General features: G+C 45.1%; 1 protein-coding gene across 1 annotated transcript; it reads right to left on the reverse strand.

Annotated features, from left to right (window-relative positions):
- Window positions 1-292: 292 nt before the first annotated feature.
- Phyh (phytanoyl-CoA 2-hydroxylase) lies at window positions 293-22,255 on the reverse strand. Its single transcript, XM_075970449.1, has 9 exons — window positions 21,914-22,255; window positions 18,199-18,257; window positions 16,181-16,291; window positions 14,697-14,865; window positions 13,758-13,839; window positions 11,408-11,589; window positions 5,701-5,850; window positions 3,064-3,198; window positions 293-726 (listed from the first exon to the last, which is right to left on the reverse strand). The coding sequence occupies exons 1-9, from the start codon at window positions 21,986-21,988 to the stop codon at window positions 673-675; spliced, it is 1,017 nt and encodes a 338-aa protein (XP_075826564.1). The 5' UTR covers window positions 21,989-22,255; the 3' UTR covers window positions 293-672.
- Between the last annotated feature and the right edge of the window lie 1,989 nt (window positions 22,256-24,244).

Genomic DNA, 24,244 nt, shown 5'->3' on the forward strand with positions numbered 1-24,244 from the left:
GATGACTAGTCTGTGTTTCATGGAAGGTTGAAGCCTTGCAAGGAAGCATGTGTCAGAAAACCAGGCTCAACCTTTGTAGACTCCACGCTGACCTCCTTTGCCCGTCAGTCACTGTGAATGTTCACTATGTGTTCTAGACTAGAACACAAGCCTATCATGACATGAAACTGGTAGGGGGTGGGTTCATGAGGGGAGGAATATACAACCGGATGTAGCCTGAACTCCCAAGAAATCATTTCTGCTTGGGTAAAGTGTCTGTGGAATGAAAGAAAATGATTGGAAACACTTCAAGTACACTCGGTCACCTTTATTAGTCATACCCCAAGTTAGTTTTTCTTAAAACAGTAATTTCACTCAATTAAGCAACAGCATCACATAATTAAATCTGGGCAGTGAAGTCCCCAGGATGTGTGTCTTGATTTTGTAAACAGGTGGTAGAAAAGATATCATCATCTCAATAAGAAAACATTTTCCTTAGAGGTCTTGCTTTGATGTTTCCTTTAAAAGAATTACAATGAAGTGATAATTCTTCTTTTTTATGGGGGTAAGGGGAGGAGACAGTATCTTGCTATGTAGTCCAGGCTGTACTCGAACTCTCGATGCTCCTGTCTTCTCTCTTGAATGTTAAGATCATAGGCACACATCTCCATACCTCACTCCTGAAGCGCTATTTCAAAGGTTTATTCTTTCTCCTTTCACAGATCTGCTTCGAAACATCCAAATATCCTGAAACAATATCAAAGTGTGTGAAACACTTCCATTGGCCTACTCTCCGCGAAGAAGAGGGTTCAACTCTCTACAAATGACTAAACAGGGAAAATATTAATAGTTATATTGATTAGTAAACAGAACATATTCAGGGACTCCAGTCACCCCACATACCAGTATCTGAAATAGTGCTAACTACACTAGGTTCCCAGCTACCCGCCTGGACTAATTTGGCACAGGTTCTAATGGCAGATGCTGCAACCAGGTCCATGCAAGACTTGGCCACGGTAAAAAAAAAAAAAAAAAAAAAAAAAAACAAAACTGTTCACTGTCTTTCTGCTGGTCCTTGACATTATCTGCCTGAAGTATTGAAAATTCTACTCAAGATTAGATTATAATAGTGGAAAAGATGCCATGGATTACTAGTTTGTTTTAAACTTTGTTCCACCCCCTTTGTTTTTATTGTTGTTGTTTTTTATTACATTTTACTTGTGTATTTATTTGCACTTGTGTGTGTGTGCACGCATGTGCACGCGAGAGTGTGAGTTGGAGTACAGGTGGGGGCAGAAGACAACTGGTGGGAACTGGTTCTCGCCTTCTACCGTGTGGGTGGCAGGAGGTGAACTCAGGCCCGCAGGCTTGGAGGAATCACCTTTACTTTCTGAGTCACCTTGCTGGCACAGTTTTTATTTTTGACACAGAGTCTCACCCTGTAGCCCAAGTCAGCCTAGAACCCACCAGGTAGCACAGGCAAAGTCTTCCTGCCCTGGCCTCCTGAGTACTGCAATTATAAGAGCTAGCTTCTAATAATACAATTTATATTTTCTGATTCATTATTTTTTGAGCAAGTCATAAGGTATATAGAAAGAATGAATTAGTCCAGCTCTAAAACCTAGTTCTGCCACTAGATCAATCTTCAGCATATTTAGGGAATGGCATGAAGCTATTCTGACTGCTCTATTGGAGTTTAGTGAGGGACATAAATGACACACAAGTGTTTTTCTTTCTTAGAAAAAATTACATGCTAGGAGCTGGCTTTATTTTTCTAAATAAACCTGATAAACTATAACTTTCCAGGTAATGAACATCAACATCTGAGGCCTCATTTAGCATAACCTTGACCAACCTGAAGCCTGATGTACCATCCAGAACTCACCTTGGATACTGTAATCCATGGGACTCTGAGTCCCTTGTATGAAATGGTACAGTATTTGAGTAGAGCCCATATCCATCCTACCATATAGCGTATACCCTCTCTGGATTACCCATACTACCTGACAGAATGAAATGTCATGTAAATCGATGTGTTATTACTTAAGAAGGGAGTGATAAAAATGTCTGTATATGTTCAGTCTACATGTGGTCCTTTTCAAATACTGTTTTTAAAGGTTTGATTTATTTTAAGGATGTAGGTGTCTGGGCATGTGAGTGCAGTGCCTCCAAAGATCAAAGAGATTGGATCCCCTGAAACTGCAGGCAGAGGTCATTAGAAGCCCGTAATGGGCTGAACTTAGGTCCTCTGCAAAAGCAGTTCTCACCCTTAACTGCTGAGCCTTTCTCCAAGACCCTGAATACTTTTAATATTTTCCAGTATTTCAGCTGACCAAATCTACAAATGTGGAACCTCACACCGGGAGGGCTGACGACATTCTTGTCAAACCCAAGTCTGAGTGATCCATGGGAGGCAGAGGGAGATGGAAGGGAAGAATTTAGGGCTTGCCAAGTGTGAAATCAGAGCATTTTCAGATGTGGGACACATTCATGGCTACTTTTGCTTTAATTATCCAAAGTTATTTCTTTCTTCCTTTCTTTCTGTCTGTCTTTCTTTCTTTCTTCTTTCTTTCCTTTTTTGCTTGCCCTGGCTGTCCTGGACCTCACTCTGTAGACCAGGCTGGGCTTTGGACTCACAGAGATCCACCTGCCTCTGCCTCCCGAGTGCCGGCATCAAAGGTGTGTGCTATCAACGCCCTGCTCAATGTGATTTCCTTATTGAGATTTAGTAATTACAGATTGCAATTCTCACCTTTGCAGGTTCTAAAGCAGGGTCACGATACTCTAGATGACTAGACAGCATGGGAGCGTGGATTTGTGTGACTTATGGCGCACTAACTATCACTAACTCAGTATCCTTGAGCCCGCAGCCTGCATTTGCGATGACAAAATCAAACCAGCTTTCCAAGGGGAATGTGCCCACTCGCTGGGCTCGGCTGATCAGCATCAACACTGACTATCCATATCCCTGTCATTCTGGGCCCAGCGACGGCTCTGAAGAGAGCACCAAACAGAAGCTGCATGCTTTCAGTTAATCCGAAGAGAGAGAACCCCAGTGTTTCCTTTGAGGTGTCACGCACATACCTTAAGTTCAATGCCGCTCCCGACTCCGTGGTGTCTCTCTGCGAACTCTTTAACTTCATCCTCGATGTTTTCTTGACTGGTGCCCTTCACGTCGATATAGTGGCAGTCAGAACTGGCATAGTGGCAGGAAATGGCCTGTGCAGAAAGGACAGTCTGATAGTGGAGACCTATTAATCCCAGGACGCCCCCCAAACAAGCAGAGTCCTCCTAGGTCAAGGGTATTTCACTTGGGATTTGATTTCTCAATTGGAAGGATGGCCTATCGTATCCTAAACCAGTCTCCTCATGCATAGCTCAGCCCCTCCTCCACAGCCGAGGGCTAGTTGAGAAATTCCAAAGGATTTTTAAAAATGTAAAGAGTGTGTGTGTGTGTGTGTGTGTGTGTGTGTGTGTGTGTGTGTGCACGTGCACAGGCTTTGGGGCTGGTTCTCTCCTATCCCGTGACTCCCAGGGACTGAACTCTGCCCTTTATTTGCTGAACCATCTCACTGGCCCACAAAAGATTTTTTTTTTAATAAATCTTTATTTACTTTATTTTTTTAATATTTATTTATTTATTATGTATACAATATTCTGTCTGTGTGTATGCCTGCAGGCCAGAAGAGGGCACCAAACCCCATTACAGATGGCTGTGAGCCACCATGTGGCTGCTGGGAATTGAACTCAGGACCTTTGGAAGAACAGGCAATGCTCTTAACCTCTGAGCCATCTCTCCAGCCCCCCAAAAGATTTTTTTTAAATTAGCTGGGATACTTGTTTTTTAAAGATATGTTTAAGAGGGCTGGAGAGTTGGTTCAGAGGTTAAGAGCACTGGCTGCTCTTCCAGAGGTCCTGAGTTCAATTCCCAGCAACCATATGGTGGCTCACAACCATCTTCAATGAGATCTGGTGCCCCCTTCTGACCTGCCTGTCTACCTGCAGGCAGAATACTGTATACATAATAAATAATTTAAAAAAAAAAAAGATATGTTTAAGAAGTCCAGTCCCTTAAGAGATCTTCAATATTTTGGGGTAATTAAAATTTCCCATATCCTAGAGTCCTTAACTGGATGCTATTCTGCTGTTATTTCTCTTTTTTTTTTCTTTTGGGGTATGGTTCACTGCGTAGCTAAGGCTGGCCTAAAACTTACCATGTTGCATAAACTGTCCCCCAGTTCTCAGAACATGTGATCCCCCTGCATCAGCCTCCCGAGTGCTGCAATTACAAGTGTGCAGCACACACCAGACTTCACCCTCTTCTCAGCCAACTTTGTTACCCAGTTGAATTGGAGCGTGGTCGTTATTTTAGTGGAAATAGATGTGGCAACTGAAAATAGCTCCAGAAGAAGAATACACACCCTCTCGAATCTGAAGGGGCACTGAACGTCAGCTCCGGGAAGCCACCTTGCTTCCTCCTGAAGGAAGCCTGAAACTCCTTTCTTCTACCCATTCAAGAAAAATTGTAACAAACCCAGCCTGTGAAGCAGTCACTAAAATGCCTCCTTCCTGTCACTAGTTTGTTTCTGAAGGTGACCACATCCATCATAAGGACTGTCTACTTTGCTCAAAATACTGAATTCTACGGTGGTGTCTCAAATTCCACCACCTATGTAAACCTGTGTGCTAGACCAAGCAGCATCAGAGACCAAGACAAAAGGGAAAATGTGCTTTTCCATATGTATTTTATTATGAAACAATGGTGGGTATTTTCTAGATTATTTGAGACACCAGAAAAATATAGAAAAGGGCAAGTTCAGTATATATCAAAACTTATATTATTTGTATTGCAATGCCTATACTCCATACTTGCACAACTCTGTGGGTCATACCAGCCTCATTTTAAATTTTGACACAATAAGAGGAACGGCTGTTTAATTTTAATGTATTAAAATATTATTTAGCTTGACGGCTGAATTTTTGGCAGTCCCTTAAATTTTGTCCTAAGGCAGCGCCTCCACCTCCCTCAGTCTAATCCCAAGCTCCAGAGAACCTCGTGGGAGTATAGTGAGTGGAAGATACATTTGGTGCCTTGTCTTGGGGTTCAAAGAACCAGGAAGGATGGGTGGGAACCATGTGATGAGCCAGAAAGTCCCAAAGGAGCGCTGATGTTCCCATGAGGAAGTGTGCTCTCATGGGGTCATCAGATCTGCTGGACTTGTGGAAGTGAGAAGTGGCAGCATTTGTGGGGAAGATTTTGACATCGGCAACAAAGTATTAAGTTGTAAACAGTCTGAAGCTCAGGAGTGAAAAAAGGTGTGCCTACTGAGTCTGTTTTCTGAGTGTGCCCTTCGGAACTTAATATTGTTTTGGATCAATACTGTTTTTCCTCAGTAGTAAAGGTATTACAAGCTTCCCTCCTGTTGTGCTTAGAATGAGTAAAATGAATTCCAAATGATACTATTGTAGTAATTTAGCCATCGCTTTTACCCTCAGCAGCCGCTGGGTGCTGAAAAGGCCACTTTTGTTCTTAAGTAATTCCATGAACCGTTACAGTACAGTGTCCACAGGGTTAGCAGCCTAACAGTGAATATGTATGTATATCCTGGTAAAGGAGCTGGCCCCTTAGTGAAAAGTCCTGCCTTCTTTGCTATCTTACTGTGTCTTGAGATCTTTGCTCTAGTCCGCTCATCTTGGAGATGTAGCAGTCTGAGTACCTACTTTGCGGAATCCTTGAGTCTTGTTCCGACCAGATCCATGGATGAGGAGAGGATGAAAGAAAACAGTGTCGCCCTTCTCCATCACCAGGTGCACCCTGTTGTTGTCCTGCCTGTAGTCCAGGATGCCGTGGTACATTTTGTTAACCCCTCCCTAGAACACATAAGAGAAGACGCCAAGACTTCATCATCAGTCTATCAGGGGAAACAAGAGTCCTTGAACTCCCTCCAAGACAACAGCATGTCCAAATTAGACTCTCAATGTTTTTTTTTTCAATAGACAGAATCTTCCCAGATGTCTGTATTTCACAAGTCCCATGTTAGGCCCGTGAGATGGCTTGCTGGTTAAAAGTATTTGCCACAAGCGCCTGACACCCAGACACCCACAACCCATGGAGGAAGGCAAGAACTGACCTCTGACCTCTGACCTCCACACACGTGCAATTACAGCTAATTAATTATAACTGGTTCAGTCTGGCTTTGCCTCTTCTGGTTAACCTGAGTGGAGGCTTGTCTTAATGTTAATTCGCCACCTTTCAGGATCTCTGCGGTAGGGAGGTAGGGAGCTTTCTTAACTGATATAGGAAACCTGCCCAGAGTAGGGGAGCAGTCGATGCGGGGGCAGGGAGGGGAGTGACCAACAGACAAGCTGCGTTTTGTGTTTTATCTTCCCTTGCCTTTTCTGCTGCTGTTCCTTTGCTGACATTAGAACCAGTGTTTCCAGGCTTCTGTCATGGACAAAGGACCAGCGACTCTCCAGAAAACAGCTAAGTTTTGGACACCAGACTCAGACTGCCAAGACATTCAGTGTGGTCAATAACGCAGCAACTACTGTGGCCTCTCCAGCATGAGACAGCCATTGTGGGACTATTTTGACAGCCGAAGCACCCAGCCTCAAAGGACAACTGTTGCTGCTATTTTAATGTAAGTTGATATGATAAATTACATGTATATATAAAATATCCATCCAGTCTATGGTTTCAGTTCCGCTTCAGAGCCCTGGCTGATATAACAAACACACTTGTCTTAGGCTTGTCGGGCCTGAATCCGTAATGTTCTTTCCTAGCATGGCATTCCCCTAATCCAGATTTTCCTGTTTCGGCCTCCTTTCACTTGTCTGGAGTAGCTTGGGGGAAGCTAATTCTTCTCCCCAAATTAGTGGGGGGGGGGAGGAGTGCAAAAACATGTCACATCCAGAGTAAGCCAAGAATAGTGAAAAATCCCGGCACTTGTGAGGTGGAGGCACAAAGGTGGGGACCAGCCTAAGGCGTTGCCCCTCAGCTACTGTCTACCAGTTTTCCCTTATACGATTTGTTTCATTTTTTTTGTTCTTTGACAATGTCACACCAGAGTGCACTCGGGGCACTTACTGAGTCTTTCTTTTGGGTGTGACTTGCTGAGTTTAATTGGAGTTGCTTGCATAAATCTCTACCTCAAAGTATCCGGGAGGAGAAGTAAAAAACTTATGCCTGGTTTTTGGAGACAATCTCTCTCATTGGCATGGAACTCAGCCTGTCTCCACCTCTGCAGAGATTTCAAGCATGCTCAGCTTTTTTTTCTTTTTTTTTTTAGTTCTGGGAATCATGCTTGCAAGGCAAGCATTTTAGTGACGGGGCTGTCTTCCCAGCCCCAGCATCCTATTCTTGCTAAGACTATCCCAAATTCCTTTTGGGAAATAAACATTTTCCTATGGGCTACTGTTGCAATTTGAACCCAGGCCCTTCTCCCAGCAAGGTAGCTGTATGGTCTTATCTAAGCTAAGCTGGCCGGGAAACGCTGATGCTCGGAAAGCCTTCAGATCATTCCCTTTGTTAAGTCAGCCAGAGTCCAGCCCTGTGCCTTGGACCTATATTGGAGAATATGACTTTAACTAGGCAAAGATGTTTTACATTTGTTTATGCTGCGGAATCTTAATTGAAGTGTGACAGATGTGTTACTTTTGTTTATGCTGCAGAATCTTACCTGAAGTGTGTACAGATGTGTTACTTTTGTTTATGCTGCAGAATCTTACCTGAAGTGTGTACAGATGTGTTACTTTTGTTTGTGCTACAGAATCTTACCTGAAGTGTGACAGATGTGTTACTTTTGTTTGTGCTACAGAATCTTACCTGAAGTGTGACAGATGTGTTACTTTTGTTTATGCTGCAGAATCTTACCTGAAGTGTGACAGATGTGTTACTTTTGTTTGTGCTACAGAATCTTACCTGAAGTGTGACAGATGTGTTACTTTTGTTTATGCTGCAGAATCTTACCTGAAGTGTGACAGATGTGTTACTTTTGTTTGTGCTACAGAATCTTACCTGAAGTGTGACAGATGTGTTACTTTTGTTTGTGCTGCAGAATCTTACCTGAAGTGTGTACAGATGTGTTACTTTTGTTTATGCTGCAGAATCTTACCTGAAGCGTGTACAGATGTGTTACTTTTGTTTTTGCTGCATTTGTTTAATTATGAAAAGATGTGTTGTATTCATTTCAACGTGCCTGCCTAAGGCACTTGATTGGCCTAATAAAGAGCTGAATGGCCAATAGCTAGGCAGGAGAAAAGATAGATGGGGTTGGCAGGCAGAGAGAATAAATAGGAGAAATCTAGACGAGAAGAAAAAAGAACAAGAGGAATGAGAGAGAAGGAGAGAATGAGAGACATGCCTAGGGCAAGAAGCCAGGCAAACAGACATAGGGAAGCAGTGAAAGTAAAACATATAGAAGAAAGGTAATAAGCCCTGAGGAAGAGATAAACAGGTCAAGTTAAAAGGGCCAGAAACAAGTAAGCTAGGCTGAGCAGTCAAAACTAATAAGAAATCTCTGTATCATGATATGGGAGCTGGTTGGTGACCTGAAAGAAAATGTCTGGTACAGACCAACCCTTACCTAATCTTAAAAGTATATATATATATATACATATATACACACACACACATATATATATACACACACATATATATACACATATATATATGTGTGTGTGTGTGTACAACATACATATATTTACATATCATATGCATATATTCACTGTTTGAGGAGGTGATATTCATGTCACAGCACATGCGGAAGTCACAGACAACTTATGGCATTTATTTCCTCCCATGTGGAGCTCAGGGATTAATGGGCTGTATCAAGTACTTTCACCTACTATCCATCTCTCTGCCTCCACCTAACCCTAAACTGATGAATTTCACAATTTCAGGTTTACCATCTTGAACAGACTGAAATGGTTTTACATGATAACAATATGTCCCATAGTATAGAATTGTTTTAAGAAAGCTACCATCCAGCTGGGCAGATGTGGCGCACGCCTTTAATCCCAGTACTCAGGAGGCAGAGGCAGGTAGATCTCTGTGAGTTCGAGGCCAGTCTGGACTACAAGAGCTAGTTCCAGGACAGGAACCAAAAAAAACAAAAAACAAAAAAAAAAAACTACGGAGAAACCCTGTCTCGAAAATCAAAAAAAAAAAAAAAGAAAGAAAGAAAGCTACCATCCTAGGCTAGCTTGATGGCTTAGTGGGTAAAGGTAGTTACTGCCAAGATCGACCTCCAGGACCTACAAAGTGGAAGAAGAGAACATTCATGCAAGGTCCCTTTGGCCTCCTCATGTGTGCTGTGGTGCACACAAGCATGCCAAAAATTAAAACAAGAAACTGACTTCCTGAGACAAGCTCTACAAGCTTTTTGTCCTAAGACAAATTCTCCATTTCCTCCAAAGTCTCAGTTCCCTGTTTTTACCATTGATATGCTATCTACCCTGACCCTCATCTGAGAGCGCAGGGGATCTCTGGGCCTTAGATTTGAAGCAATGAGCGCTTCTCCCCTGGTTCTCTGCTTCTGGCTTCCTAAATTTCAATGCCTCTTGTACCATATCCCAAAGTAACTGTTCCTGAAGAACTGGTTCGAGCTCCTCGTTCATAGATGCAGAACAGCTCCCCACAGCAAGAGCTGAATGGGTAAGAAGACAGGGTGTAACCAAGCAACAAAATAAAACCTGGCAATGCAAAGAACCGAGCTATCAAGACATACACCACATCAACGAATCTCAAGAACGCTAAGCAAAAGAAGGCACACAAAAGAGTGAATACTACAACAAAATGCAGACAAATCTGTAAAAATAGAAAACAGCTCAGTGATTGTTTTTGATAATAGGTGAAGAGGGGTTTTTCTTTTCCTTTCCTCTTCCTCCTCTTCCTCCTCCTCCTTCTTTTTGAGACAGGCTCTTACAATGCTGCCTAGACCATCCTGGAACTTCCCATTCTCCCACCTCAGTTTTCTAAATGCTAGGATTATAGGCATGTTTCACCAAGCCAAGCTAAAGGGACTTTGATTCTCTTGAGTATGGTAACCAATGTGCATGCATGCCAAAGATGATCACATTATATACTAAAAATACGTACAGCTAATTGTATGACAATTATACTCTAAACAGAGTATAATAAACTTTCTTTACATGAAAGCTTTGTCAACTGCCTACAAAAGGGAAAGTCCAGGGGCCCCAAGCAAATTAGAGCCAGCGGAGTGAGTGTCTTCTCTAACCTGGTCCTTCCAGCCTGTTTTCCCTCTGCTAATCTTTTCAATGTCCCTGAAGCCCACAGCCCATCTTCATCATGAGTGCCCAGCTCTTCTTGCTCCTTAGCATGCCCGTGCTTGCCCTTGACCTCCATGCCTCTTTTCTAGAAGGAATTTCTCTACCATGCTCTTCAATATTCAACTCAGTCACCAGTTTTCTCAACCTTACTAATGCTGCAACCTTTAACACAGCTCCTCATGCTGTGGCGCCTCACCATAAAATTATTTTCGCTGTTACTTCATAACTGTTATTTTGTTACTGGTATGAATCATAATGCAAATGTCTGTGTTTCCGGATGTAAAAGGGTATCTGACCCCCCTAAGTGGTCACAACCCACAGGTCGAGAACCATTGCTCTAGTCTCTGCTGGTCTTTGCAATTGCAGGTAACAGTCTGGCCCTCTTCTTCACTCCATTATCAGTTGGTAAGACCAATTTGTCATTTATCACATGTGTCTGGGGCTGAAATGTTTATGACTGGCCTTTGTGACCCAAGTCCCCCACATTGGCTTGGCTTTCAAACACGTGTTGAACGGATAGTTGTGGCTATTTTACCTGACATCCTCAATTTTGCTCTGGTTCTAACTGTATATATAGCTCAAGACAATATTTGCTATGAAAGTAAACACAGTCTCCTTCCCAGGCTCCGAGTGTTCACAGATGGAAACAGAAACAGCAAGAAGGTTCTGGAAAGACTCAGCTACTGAGCTGAGGAGACGGCTGGTCCAGCATGAGGACCCGAGCTTGGTTCTCAGAACACATGATAAAAAGAAAGGGAAGCCTGGGTGTGTGCATGTTCACTTAATCCCAGTGCTGCGGAGGAAGAGATTGGCGGATCCCAGGGCTCACTGGCCAACCAGGCTAGCCTACCTGGTGAGAGACCTGCTTTAAAAAACAGAAGACCAGGTACTGGTGGTGCACGCCTTTAGTCCCAGCACTCGGCAGGCGGAGGCAGGCAGATCTCTGTGAGTTCGAGGCCAGCCTGGTCTACAAGAGCTAGTTCCAGGACAGGTTCCAAAGTTACAGAGAAACCTGTCTCGAATAAAACCATCAATAGATAGAAGGTGCCTGAGAAATGACACCCAAGGCTTCCTTCTGGCCAGCATGTGCACACATGTCTTTCATACACACACAGAAGCAGCAGTTATGCAGCCCTACCTCCCACTTGGGGTAACCATGTGGCTTCAGAGAGCCTTTGTGGGTGCCGGGGAGCACTACCAGACAACCGTTGTTTCTGTCAATGTGCTCCATGGCAGTCCAGGCACAAACAATGCGATTGCTGGGGCGGAAGGGGAAATAATGTAGATCCTGATGCAAGGGGTGCCGGGAAGTCTTCTTGCCTGCAACAGAACCCATTGTCAAAAACAAACTAACAAAAAAAAAAAAAAACAAACATACAGAAACAAAAAACCAAAAAAACCAAAAACTCTGAAGTCTTGGAATTTTGTCATTTGCCTAAAAACCTAGAACACTGACTTACCTACCAGAACCAAATAAATGCCTGGGCCGTGGTGGTGCACACCTTTAATCCCAGCATTCAGGAGGCAGAGACAGATGGATCTCTATGAGTTCGAGGCCAGCCTGGTCTACAGACCAAGTTCCAGGACAGGCAGGACTACAGAGAAACCCTGTCTCAAAAAACCAAACCCAAACATATGGAACAATGCCATAGGAAGTCAGTCTTAAGAGATAAGCAATCAACTGAAGCATTGGTGAGGCCCCCCATCTCTGGAGGGCTGGTTAGCAATCCTTCCAGCATGCACACCTCATTATCTCTGCTACACTTCCCCTTTGTTGCTTGGGGTTTTCACAGGGGCAGCAGCATTCAATAAGGAGCTTACTACAGTTGGATTAATGCAATTGGGGGGAATTCTGTGGAGCTAAGCTCCAGTTCCCCTTGAAGAGGCTGGAAGGCTCTCTCCAGAGGTTGTCGTTGGCTAGGAAACAGACATGTATCCAGTTATTGCCACAGAATACATGGCCACTTTCCATGGCTTTGCCCTTGGGTCTTGGTTCCCTAACACGTGGTTATAACACGGTGATGTTATAAGCTTTGGTCATGTCACACAGGAAGAGTGGGAAAGGCAAGCAGCTCTCATGGCTTCTGCTGCAGAAGGATTTCTCAGTATGGCTGAAGAGCCAGCTACAGTAGACTCTCTGGGGCTAGTTATTAATATGCAGACACCTGGATTTTACTTCTGGCATAGTGAATTCTTTGAATATATGTGTGGCAAGCACAAGATGACTCAAGGACTCAAGAGCGATTTAAAAATAATAGTTTCAATTTTGGTATTCATAATCATGTTTTCAGGTCAGGAATACAGAGTCCATGCTGTCACGGCTAAGAGCGTCTGAGAGCTATCGATAGCTTAGTTGGTAGAGTACTCGCCTTGTAAGCATGAGGACCCGAGTTCAATCCTCAACACTGTGCTGCCTAGTTTTATGTCAACTTGATACAAGCTAGAGTCATCTGAAAGGAGGGAACCTCGATTGAGAAAATGCCTCCGTAAAACCTGACTAGAGGGTCTTTTCTCAATTAGGGGTTGATAGGAGAGAGCCCAGCCCATTGTGGGTAGTGCAATCCTCCGGGCTGGTGGTCCTCGAGTTTATTAAAATGCAGGCTGAGCAAGCCATGAGGAGCAAGCCAGTAAGCAGCACCCCCTCCATGGCCTCTGCATCAGCTCCTGCAGTTCTTGCCCTGCTTGAGCTCCTGTCCTGCTATCCTGTGATAATGAACTGTGATGTGGAAGTGGAAGCCAAACAAACCCTTTCCTCCCCATGTTTCTTTGGTCATGGTATTTCAATCACAGCAATAGGAACCCTCACTAAGACAGAACCCTGTAAAAGTGCCAGGCATGAGAGTGCATACTCATAATCCCAGCACTAGGGAAGCAGAAACAGAGGCTCCCCAGTGAGGGCTGACCATCTAGCCTAGCCTAATTGGGGAGCCACAGGCTAGTGAAAGACACTGAAGGGAGATGGACAGGATTCATGAGGACACTAAGACTGTCAACATGCAAACAGCTGCGTGCACATAAGCACACGCACATGTGCAAGCACCTGTACACACATGAGCATACTTATGTATACAGTTAGGCATGCTGGGCAGTAGTGGCACATGCCTTTAATCCCAGCGCTCAGGAGGATCAGCAGGCAGGTGGATCTCAGAGTTCAAGGCCAGCCTGGTCTAAAGAGTGAGTTCCAGGATAGTCAGGGCTACACAGGGAAGCCCTGTCTAGAAGAAGGAAAAGGCTTAGACACATTGACTAGGAGGAGTTTATGACATACAAATCATTGCTTGCTGAGCGCAGCTCTGTTGAGTCACTATCTGAAATCACCATCACTCTTCAGCGTTATTTAATAGCAACTGTTTTAAGAGTTAATAAAAGTTACACATTCCCTCATCTAAAGTTTGATAGGTGTACGCATTACCTGGCTTTGAACATCAACTTTACACACTTTATCTAGCAGCACTTTGGTATTCCCCTGACAAAGAAGAGTGCTTTACCAGTATCTGAAGGCTTATTTATCAGCATTGTGTGCATTGCCATGATATTGGGTCCAGTGAAACACTCCACATATTTCAGAACCTAAGGGGAAAAAGCAGTAAAAAAATAACTTCATAGGAAATCTCAAGTTCAAGCAAGTGATACAGCATACAGTGATCTACAGAAGAACCAAGATGGCAGAGCAGGCTGAGGCAGGGAGATCCTAAGTTTCAGAGTCAGTTTTAGACAGAGCAAGACCCCGTCTAAAACAACAATAACAACAAAAATGCCGGGCTGGCAGCTCAGGGGTCTATCAGCATTGTGTGTGTGGCCACATATTGGGTCCAGTGAAGCACTCTAGATATTCTAGAACCTGCAAGGGGGCAACAACTTGACTAGGGTATACAAGGCCCTGAGCTGGATCAGCAACACACACACACACACCCCAATCTCATACCTCTACTGACCAGAGTCATAACAATTAATTAATTAATAGCTTTGTAACTGATATTCTGGTTGTGGAGTCTTAGATGAGGGCTCTCGTTTTTCACAACAAAACACAATTAACACAGTCCACAGGAAAGTCTCTCAACCATGATGCCATGAGCAGTTGGAGTGAGATAGTTCCCTATTTGGACTGGGGAGTCCTCTGTGCATTATCAAATCTCTGGCCCCATTAGCAGCATCAGTGACCGCTACTCAGTAGAAGCCATTAGCTCGCCCCACCCCAATCATGACAACTGTCCATGTCTCCAGATGTTGTCAGTCGCCAGTGTGGGGCAGAATCCCCTTCACTGAAGAACATAGCTCCAGCACCCTCTGTAGACAGGGGCTGGGTAGAGCAGACCAGGTCTGAGGCCGACAGGTAAGGGGCAAGTGCCTGACTGAGTAAACCGAGAAGACATTGGAGGCAGACTTGTAGACTGGCCACTAGGCGGGAAAGCAGGCCGGGCTCTCACCTCGGGGAGGGAGCAGTATCTAAAGAGCTCCTTGTTTTCTTGGAAATCCTGGACCTTTGAAACCACCTTCTCACTTAGTTCACACTTCAGTTTTGAAATGGCCACATCTCGCATCACTATCATCCCTGGTGCGTCCACCTCCTTCCTGCAGATCCGTTCAAACTCCGCTCTAGAAATGAGATTTAAAAAGAATGTCATTACGTGGACTCCAAGCACCTGCCTACCCAAGCCCTGCTAAGAGGTTTGCAGACTCTGGGACAACCTCTCTGGTCTAGCAGAATAATGCTCATTGATAATGCCTTCTACCTGGAACCGTTACCTCAAAATACCCCACCCACAGCAGACAGCAGGGAAACTCTGTGTGTGTGTGTGCGTGCACGTGTGTGCATGCGCGCGCGCGGGTCTTTACCTACTGAGCCATCTCCCTAGCCTGGGGAGTGTTTCTTGATACAGTGACATTGTAGTAACAGAGGTCGCACATCCCTTCCTTACCTGAATGCTTGGGAACAAAGTGTTTTGGATTTCAGATTTTTAAAAACTACTTGGGATATTTACATATGCACAATGTGATATCCTGGAGCCGGAATCCGGGTCTGTGCACTCAATTCACTTGCGTTCCCACCACAACTTACACCCAGGCCTACGGGCATTTTGTGTCCTATTTCTTGTGTATCTGTGTTTTGACTTTGACCTTGCACATGAGGCCGCATGTGGGATCTGGCAGCTACTGCACCACGTCATCACCCAGGGGGTTTCAGATTTGGTGATGAAATCTATTTGCTGTTACAGGTTGAACATCCCTAATGGAAACATATCTGAAAAGCAAACACCGTGCAGCGACTCTGGAGTGCCCAGCCCTGGTCCCAGTGCCCTCCATCTACTTTACCTCATTTGGTTCCACCAACAGCACTAAGACACCAGTAGGATCAAAATACCCCATTTTAAAAGTGGGGCTACCGAGGCATACGCATGTTGCCGCAGAACGTATCACATTAGGGGTAGGACTAAGACTCAAGCCAGAGAGCCTGGCTCCGGGTCTCATACTTGTAAAGTCTCTCAAACAAATCACATCTTTAAAAAGTATCTGCACGTGGCTGGGGAGGGGACTCAGTGAGTAAAACACCTGAACAAATGTGAGTTTGACCCTCCAGAAACCACACGAAGGCAGACACAGTAGTGTGGAACTGTATTCCCTGGGTTGCTTCTGTGCTCAGAGGCAGGAGAATTATGGAAGCTCACAGGCCAGTGACTATGTAATGGCAGACAAAAAAGGAGGCCTTGTCTCCAACAAGGCGGAAGGAGAGAACCGACAGCAGGGTGGTCCTCTGACCTCCACTAGTGTGAGGTGACCCTAACACCCATCAATTCCCAGACACACTCCTCTCGCAAACAAACCTGAACTAATCTAACTTGTGTTACCATCACATTCATGTAATACATGCGTTTTTTTTTTTTTGGTAAAATCATAAATAGCAGCATTATACCGAAAACGTTCAATATCCTCATCAGATACCAGCTTTTTAATGACAAGAAATCCATTTTCTTCATAAAATTGTCTCTGCTCCAGGCTTAGGACATTATTATCCAAAGTATACCTAAGAAAGAAGAAAAAAATATCCAAATAAGCTCCCACTTTAAATTGCATGCTAACGGTATACCAGTGACCTGAAATACATTCACAGTGGGGAGACAGGGTCTCACTATGTAGCTCTGACTAGCCTGGAACTTGGTGTAGATACATCAGGCTACCCTTGAACTCACAGAGATCTGCCTGTCTCTGCCTCCTGAGTACTGGGACCAAGGGTGTGTGCCACCACACCCAGCCTACAGTCATACTTTTAAATTCAATATTTCTGTTTATATGGCTTTAACAAAGTAACCTAAAAAAGGTTAGAGTGTTAGTCCAAAACATTACATATGGTCACCAAAAAAAATGAGTATTACTGGAAAAAATATTAACCAAGGAATTATATCCATGCAATAGATGTTAAAAATGAATGGCAGAATAATGTGGACACACTTGTCATAATAGAATATGATTAAAGCCATATAAAACAATACACAGAGAAAGAAGGAGGGAGAGAGAAGATGAGGGGCCATGGAAATGTCACTCAGTGGCAGAGCAGTTGAAAGAAATTTTGTTTTCAAACAATGGTTGCCTTACAGTAATAGTTCAAAATTCTGAACATTTTTTCCTAAAGCTAATAAGAATTGTCTTTCAAATGGAGGATCGATACATTAAAGTACATATATCTTAGGACAGGGGCTCACTTTGCAGCACAGGCTGGCTTTTGTAAAGTCTGGGATTCCACGCATGTACCGCCATACCCAGGCCATACATTTTAAACCGTCTAGTCAGCACAGTCTCAGAAGCAACCAAAGTAACAAAACTCCCATACACAGATCATAAGTTTATACAAACCCAGATCAACCAGCCCACCCATCAAGGTTGGCACTGTGGCTATATGTATGATGTTTACGAGGGCTGGACTTCCCCTTTTAAAACAAGGCACTACATACGCCAGGTTCTGGTTATAGTAATCTCAGCTACTCAAGAGGCTGAGGCAGGAGGATCTTAAGCTCAAGACCTACCTGGTGAGACCTTGCTTCAAAAAAATAAATAACCTATGGCCAGGCAGTGGTGGCACACGTCTTTAATCCCAGCACTTGGGAGGCAGAGGCATCTCTGCGAGTTCAAGGCCAGCCTGGTCTACAAAGTGAGTTCCAGGACAGCCAGGGCTGTTACACAGAGAAACTCTGTCTTGAAAACCCAAAAGAAAGAAATTAAATAAATAAATAATCTTACACACGCACACACACTCAAAATGCCAGCCAATGTGTCAATAAAACCAAAATAGAAGCTAAATTAAATGTGACATACAGTGCTTATATTTTTCAGGGGTTAGATTATGTATTTTCTATTTTTTTAGAACACACAAAGAAAATTTAAGTTGGGCTCTCCAAAGTTCCCTGAAGATGTACCATTTAGAATGCTTCTTGAAAGCCACGTGTTTCTATAGTGAGTTCTAATGAGGCAGGTGCTGCCTGTTACCTGGCTGTAAGGAGGACGTTCTATCCCAGCTACCACTGTCCTAGTCAGGGTTACTACCGCTGAGCGGAAACACCATGACCAAAAGCAACTTGGGGAGGAAAGGGTTTATTTGGTTTACACTTCCACATCACTGTTCATCATGGAAGGAACTCAGGGCAGAAAGCCAAACAGGACAGGAACCTGGAGGCAGAAGCAGAGACCACGGAGGGGTGCTGCTTGTGATAGCTTGCTCAGCATGGCTTACTCAGCAGACTTTCTTACAGAAACCAGGGGTGGCCCTTCACCCATCAATCACTAATTAACACAATACCCTACAGGCTTGCTAACTGCCCAACTTACGGAGCCATTACTCAACTGCGATTCTTAGATGCGTATCTTATGTCAACTTATCATAAAACTAGACAGAATGAGTGCAGAGCATAGTTATGGGTTAAGATGAGATCTCCTTACCGGAACTGCTGAGGAGAGCAACTGGCAGAGGACACTGCCGCTGATACAGGGTGAGCTACCTAGGTAAAGGATTAAGGAAAGAAAGGAGCTAAGCTTAGTGCCTAACCCTAGCCGCCTGCCATGTTTCCAGGGAAACCCTGGACAGGCAATACTGGTCCTCATGCTGTCCCTGTCACTGTCACCACAGCTTCCAGTGGGGCCTGAAGACAGGAAGTCTGACCAGCTCCGCCACTTCACTACCCCTCCCCCCCCAACAGAGCCATTCCCAGGATTTCCTTCTGCTAACTACTGAGCAAATAAACCCTCAAGGTCACACTGTAGGAGTCAGGAGAGAGGGTGGGCCTAGGTACTCGCCTCTTGTGACCCCAGTCTAAACTGTTAAGAGTTCGTCAGTCATTAGGGCACAGAAAGTATGAGCTAAACTGTTGTAGAATATTATTATCTTAAGGTGTGCTACTTTTGTTTATGTTGCATTTGTTTAACTCTGTGAAGCTGTGTTACTGTGCCTATCTAAAACATCTGCTGGTCTAATAAAGAGCTGAACGGCCAATAGCGAGGCAGGAGAGAGGAATAGGCGGGGCTGGCAGGCAGAGGGGATAAATATGAAGAGAAAAGCTGGAAAAAAGGTTCTGAGAAGGGGAGAGGAAGGAGAAAGATTCAGGGGCCAACCACCCAGGCACCCAACCACCTAGGCACAACCATACAGCCAGACACGGAGAAAGAAGGAAAGTAAAGGTACACAGGAACAGAGAAAGATAGAAGTCCTGAGGCCAAAGATGGGTGGGATAATTTAAGAAAAGCTGGCAAAAAACAAGCCAGTCACCGTCTGGAGAAATGGCTCAGCGGTTAAGAGCACTCATCACCTGATTGCCCTTCCTTCCCTCCTTCCAGAGGGCCCGAGTTCGATTCCCAGCTCCCACACAGTGGCTCACGTCCATCTGTCCTGAGCTCTGGCGCTCTCTTGTGGAGGGGGGGAGAAAAAAAAAACAAGCCAGGCTAAGGTCAGGCATTCATAAATAGGAATAAGCCTCTGTGTGTGATTTATTTGGGAGCTGGGTGGTGGGACCCCCAAAAAGCCAAAAGAGGAAAAGAGCAAAAACAACCAACTACACTGAACAGTCAAGTAAATTTTTAAATACAAAAGGCTACAAATTCGTCCATAAGCTCTTACTTCACTCAGGGTCTACAGATTAGTGACAGCCTTTTTTCTCCTTTAGCATGTAAGGCTGCTCTCAGAATGTCACTCTACCCCGACAGGAGGGCACGCATCTTCAATCCCAGCACCTGGGAGGCAGAGGAAGAGGCAGAGGCAGGTGGGTTTTTAGGAGTTTGAGACCAGTTTGGTCTACATAGTTTTAGGTCGGTCAAGGGTGCGTAGTGAGACCCTGTCTCAAGCCAACAACCCCCACAGTGTCACTTCACATAAACATGTTTATCATTTACTTTTGTTCATTTATTGAAGCAGGAAGTTGATTTATAGTCAGCTGGCCTCAGCCTCCTTCCTGCCTTAACCTCCCAGATACTGGGATTATAGGTATGCATTACCATGCCTGGATTGCTTGTTAGCCTTTTTTATTTTCCCCTTTGACTTCAGAACTTTCTGAGATAGAGTTAACAGGTGCTGGCTTCTGTCAGGATTAAAGGTCTAGTTTTTTTTCTTTTTTAAAATTATCTTTATTTCATGTGCATTGGTATTTTGCCTGCAAATATGTCTGTGTGCGGGTGTCGGTTCCCCTAGGACCAAATTTACAGACCACTGTGAGCTGCCACTGTGGGTGCTGGAAGCTGATCCCAGGTCCATCGGGAAGAGTAGTCAGTGTTCTTAACCCATCTCTCCAGCCCAGTTTCTTGGCCCCTCACCACTGTTTCTGCAGTTTGGTTCTTGTTCTCGGAGAAATGTTTAATGGTGCTGCACTGTATAATGGAACACTAAGTGAAAAGTGGACGCAAAAAGCTGTGACTACAGTTTAATCCCAATTATATAAATACAGAATATACGTTTTCCCTAATCCTCACTTCTTAGAAGCAAATTAAGGCTGGGGAGAAAGTGCCACAATTTCCAGAAGTCTATGTAAGTAATATATTGACTATGGTTCTTGGCCAGCACTGTCCAATATCTAACACCAGCTGCTAGCCACAACTGGCTAATTAAATTGAAAACCGACTCAAGTTAAAAGTTCAGTACCTAGCCGAGCTTGGTGGCTCACACCTTTAATCCCAGCCCTTGAGAGGTATAGGCAGGTGGGTCTCTGTGAGTTCTAGGCCAATGGAGTCTATATAGCAAGTTCCAGCCAGCCAAAGCTACATAGTAAAATCCTGTCTCAAAACAAACAACCAAAAACCCCCAAAAGAGTAGCAAGAGATGGCACCAATTATTGTTCAAATATATCCAATGCCAGTATATCTGAAGTTCTCAAATTTTAGCCTACAACCAATTGCCAAGAAGAAATAGCGTGTGAGCTCAACAGAGGTGGCACACTCTAATCCCAGCACTCGGGAGGCGGAGGCAGGTGGATCTCTGAGTCTGAGACCAGCCTGGTCTACAGAGTGAGTTCCAGGACAGTCAACACTACACAGAGAGAGACTGTGGCATTCCACCCCCACATAACGCGCAGGTCTAACAACTCCTTCCGGTCAGTGCCCGTGCTCGGGATGTCTACTCTCTCCCCACCAGTTTCTCAATGTAAAGAGAGGTTACATCAGCATCATGTGAGATTACTGCCTGTCTCTACCAACCTGCAGGCAAGAGTTTAAACTTGCGACAGGCCTGGCATACTGCTGTTTGTAATCCCAGCCACCCAGCAATTAGAGAAGGTCAAATTAACAGCTATCATGACCACTCTCCAAGATGCCCGGTCCCGAAGGAAAGAAATCAGAACTGGTATAATCTGGTTGCCTATGGGGAAATCCCAGGCAGTTAATTTTAGCAGTTTCCAGGGCGAGAACCCTGAATTTGGCTGAGCCAGCACTTTATCGACTGAACTCCTGGTCTCTTTCTGCATCTCTCTGCCTTCCTCACACATCCCCTTAAGCCCTCATTTCTTAAGACCAAGGAACTACGCAAGTCGAGAGGACTCTAGGGGCCAGTGCAGAACTCCGGAGGCCTGCAGCACTAGGACCCTGCAGGAGATCACAGCTCTGTGGAAACGGGGCAGGTAGCGAGGGGCTTCTACCTGCAGGGCAGAGTCCTACACGCCCTCTCCTTCTCTTTTTGACGACGGGTGCCCCCTGGTGACCGCTGAGGATCCCTGCCTCTGCCTGCCTTCGTCCGCCAAGCAGCTCAGCACCTCTGTTTACAGTGCAACTGTCCTCGGCATTTCTAGGTGTAGGGAAATACAGGGCAGAAAAATGCCAAGGCAGCTGAAAATGGCAAAGTCCTCTTTGTGATGACGTCGCCACCTCTAGTTTTACACCTCTCGCTTTACACAAAGCAAGAAACCACCACGGCGCCAAGCAGGCAAGGACGCGCACCAGTCACCCAGGCCCGGCAAAGTCTCACACACCGGCCGCCAGGACAAGGTCCTCTGGGGATGGGGGGAAGAGGGGAGGACGTCACCGAACACGGGAATGCAGCCTCCTCCCCGCTTCCCCAGGGGGAACCGAGAAGAGCCGCCAGCGCAGTGGCTCTCCGGCGCCCTTGGAGCCACCACCAGGGTGGCGACGCTCTTTCCAGCCTGACACCCTCTCCCGTCCCACCCTGCAGCCCAAAGGATACAATCGCCGGGGCGGAGGGTCGGTTGAGGTGTCCCAGAACAACCTGCAGCCGGACTCCAGCTCGCTGAAAGTCCATGGTGGAGGTCACCAGAAGAAGCTGCTGGGCCTGGGCCTCACTTATCAGGTCGCAAGGCCCCGCCTCCTGGGGGCGGGGGAGGGGTGGCCCGGCTAGGGCTGGACGCCGCGACACCTCCCACCTCCGGCGCCCTCCTGGAAGGGAGGGTGCTGGGGTCAAGGGAGATTCCCGACACGATCTGGGAGTCCTCACTCGGGGCCGCCGCGGTTTTGTTCTAATCTGCAAGGATTCTCCCTGCGGCACCGTAACACGGAGATTCTAGCGATTGGGGCGAGGTCTCCCGACTACCCGAGGCGGTTCTAAACCACACTTCAAGATTCGTAGTTTTAATCTATGAACAACCACTTTATGTGACTATTCCTCCCACGACTAACCAATAAAAATTAAAAAACAATCTGTGCTATTCAAAAGAGACATTTAACTTAGTGTGAATTCATACTCAAATATTAGAAAGTTTGGCCGTTAATTTTTAAAAGTGTGTGGAATAAATACTCCCAGATTGTTACATTTATTTATGTGCGTGTATTTGCATCCTTGTGTGTGCAGATCAGAGAACAATCTGTGCGGAACTTGATTCTCTTCCTTCCACTATGTGGAAGGAGATAGAACTTCGATGGTCGGGCTTATTCGGCAAGCTCCTTTAAACCGCCGTGTTATTTCACAAGCGCCTACTAGTACAGTATAATACTTAATGTTTTTTTGTTTTGAATTTTTTTCTTTTTTTGAGATAGGGTTTCTCTGTGTAACATTCCTAGCCGTCCTGGCACTTTGTAGACCAGGCTGGCCTCAATCTCACTGAGATCCGCCTGCCTCTGCCACCACAGCCCCACTATTACATAAACTATCTTACATAGCTTAAAACTCTTTTTCTAAAATCTTTGAAATTCACCCACTACTCATAATCTCAATCTGTCTGATTTCTTTAGTGTAGAGCGTTCCTTATAGATTGCTTCCTTCATAAGCATGTTATTACTGCTTAAACGCTTTCATCGCCGGGCGGTGGTGGCGCACGCCTTTAATCCCAGCACTCGGGAGGCAGAGGCAGGCGGATCTCTTTGAGTTCGAGACCAGCCTGGTCTACAAGAGCTGGTTCCAGGACAGGCTCCAAAACCACAGAGAAACCCTGTCTCGAAAAAACCAAATAAATAAATAAATAAAAAAATAAAAACGCTTTCATTATATAATTTGGTGACAGTTCATAGTCCAAGAAAGAAAAACAAGTAGCCACATAGCTACTTCCGGTTTTCGGGTTGCAGAGATTAGTTCATTAGCCTGCCCTTTGGCCTTGACTTTTGGGACAAGACTTGTTTGCTAAAGCTCCCGGGGCCGGTTGATTCCTTTGTTAATTCCGAACTTCACCCGTCCAGCCTGAGCTCCTGGCGGGAACCTGACCCCACGTCCTGGAAAACAAACTTTTGTGGGAGTGGCTGTGTTTTTTCACTTGGGAACTAGGGTTCTTACTGCCCTCACCTGGTGTAAAGTGGGAACTGCAGGGAGAAGGAATTAAACTGCAGTTTGTGTCACCGTTAGCAGAAGTTATTGAGGATGGGTGAATTCCCTAACCATAGGGGGTTCCAGGCCAACCTGAGCTACATAACCAGACCCTGTTTCCAAAAAAAACGAACAACAGAAGGGATACTTGCCACCAGATCACCTGGCCTGCATCCATATCTATTCTCAGAATTCTTCAATTTCGAGATGATTACAGACAGCTTCTTATTCATGTAATGAGCATCTTTCTTTTCTTTTTTCCTTTTCAGACAGGGACGTAGGCCGCCCAGGCTAGCCTCAAACTCACTTGCAGCCAAGGCTGATGTTGAACTGCTGACCCTCCTGCCTCTCTCTCCTGAGCACTGGGGTTAGAGGTATGCCCAGCACACCTAGCTTCTTCTGCTGGAAATCGAACCCAAGACCTCACACACACTGGGCAAGCGCTCCACCCACTCAAGTGCATCCCCAGAGTGGTGAAATGAAATTCTCTTAGGTGTGCACAACTCTTGAACAATTTGATCTGGGGTGTTTTCAGTTTCTACTGGTTTTCGCTGCTTAAATTTAGCTATTTAAAAAGTTGTTCTCTTTAGACATTTGGGAGAAACTGATAAGATCTGAAAGGTGTATTTTAAAAGTTGCCTATGTCACTTCCCAGGCATTTGGTAAAAACAAGTATAAAGGTTGTTTTCAAACCAGCAAAGTGGGGTCAGAGCCAGACTGTATATGTCCGAAGGCCTACTTCACACCGACACTGAGAAGTCTTCT

This window comes from Microtus pennsylvanicus, chromosome 4, assembly GCF_037038515.1.
Source record: "Microtus pennsylvanicus isolate mMicPen1 chromosome 4, mMicPen1.hap1, whole genome shotgun sequence".
Lineage (NCBI taxonomy): Eukaryota > Metazoa > Chordata > Mammalia > Rodentia > Cricetidae > Microtus > Microtus pennsylvanicus.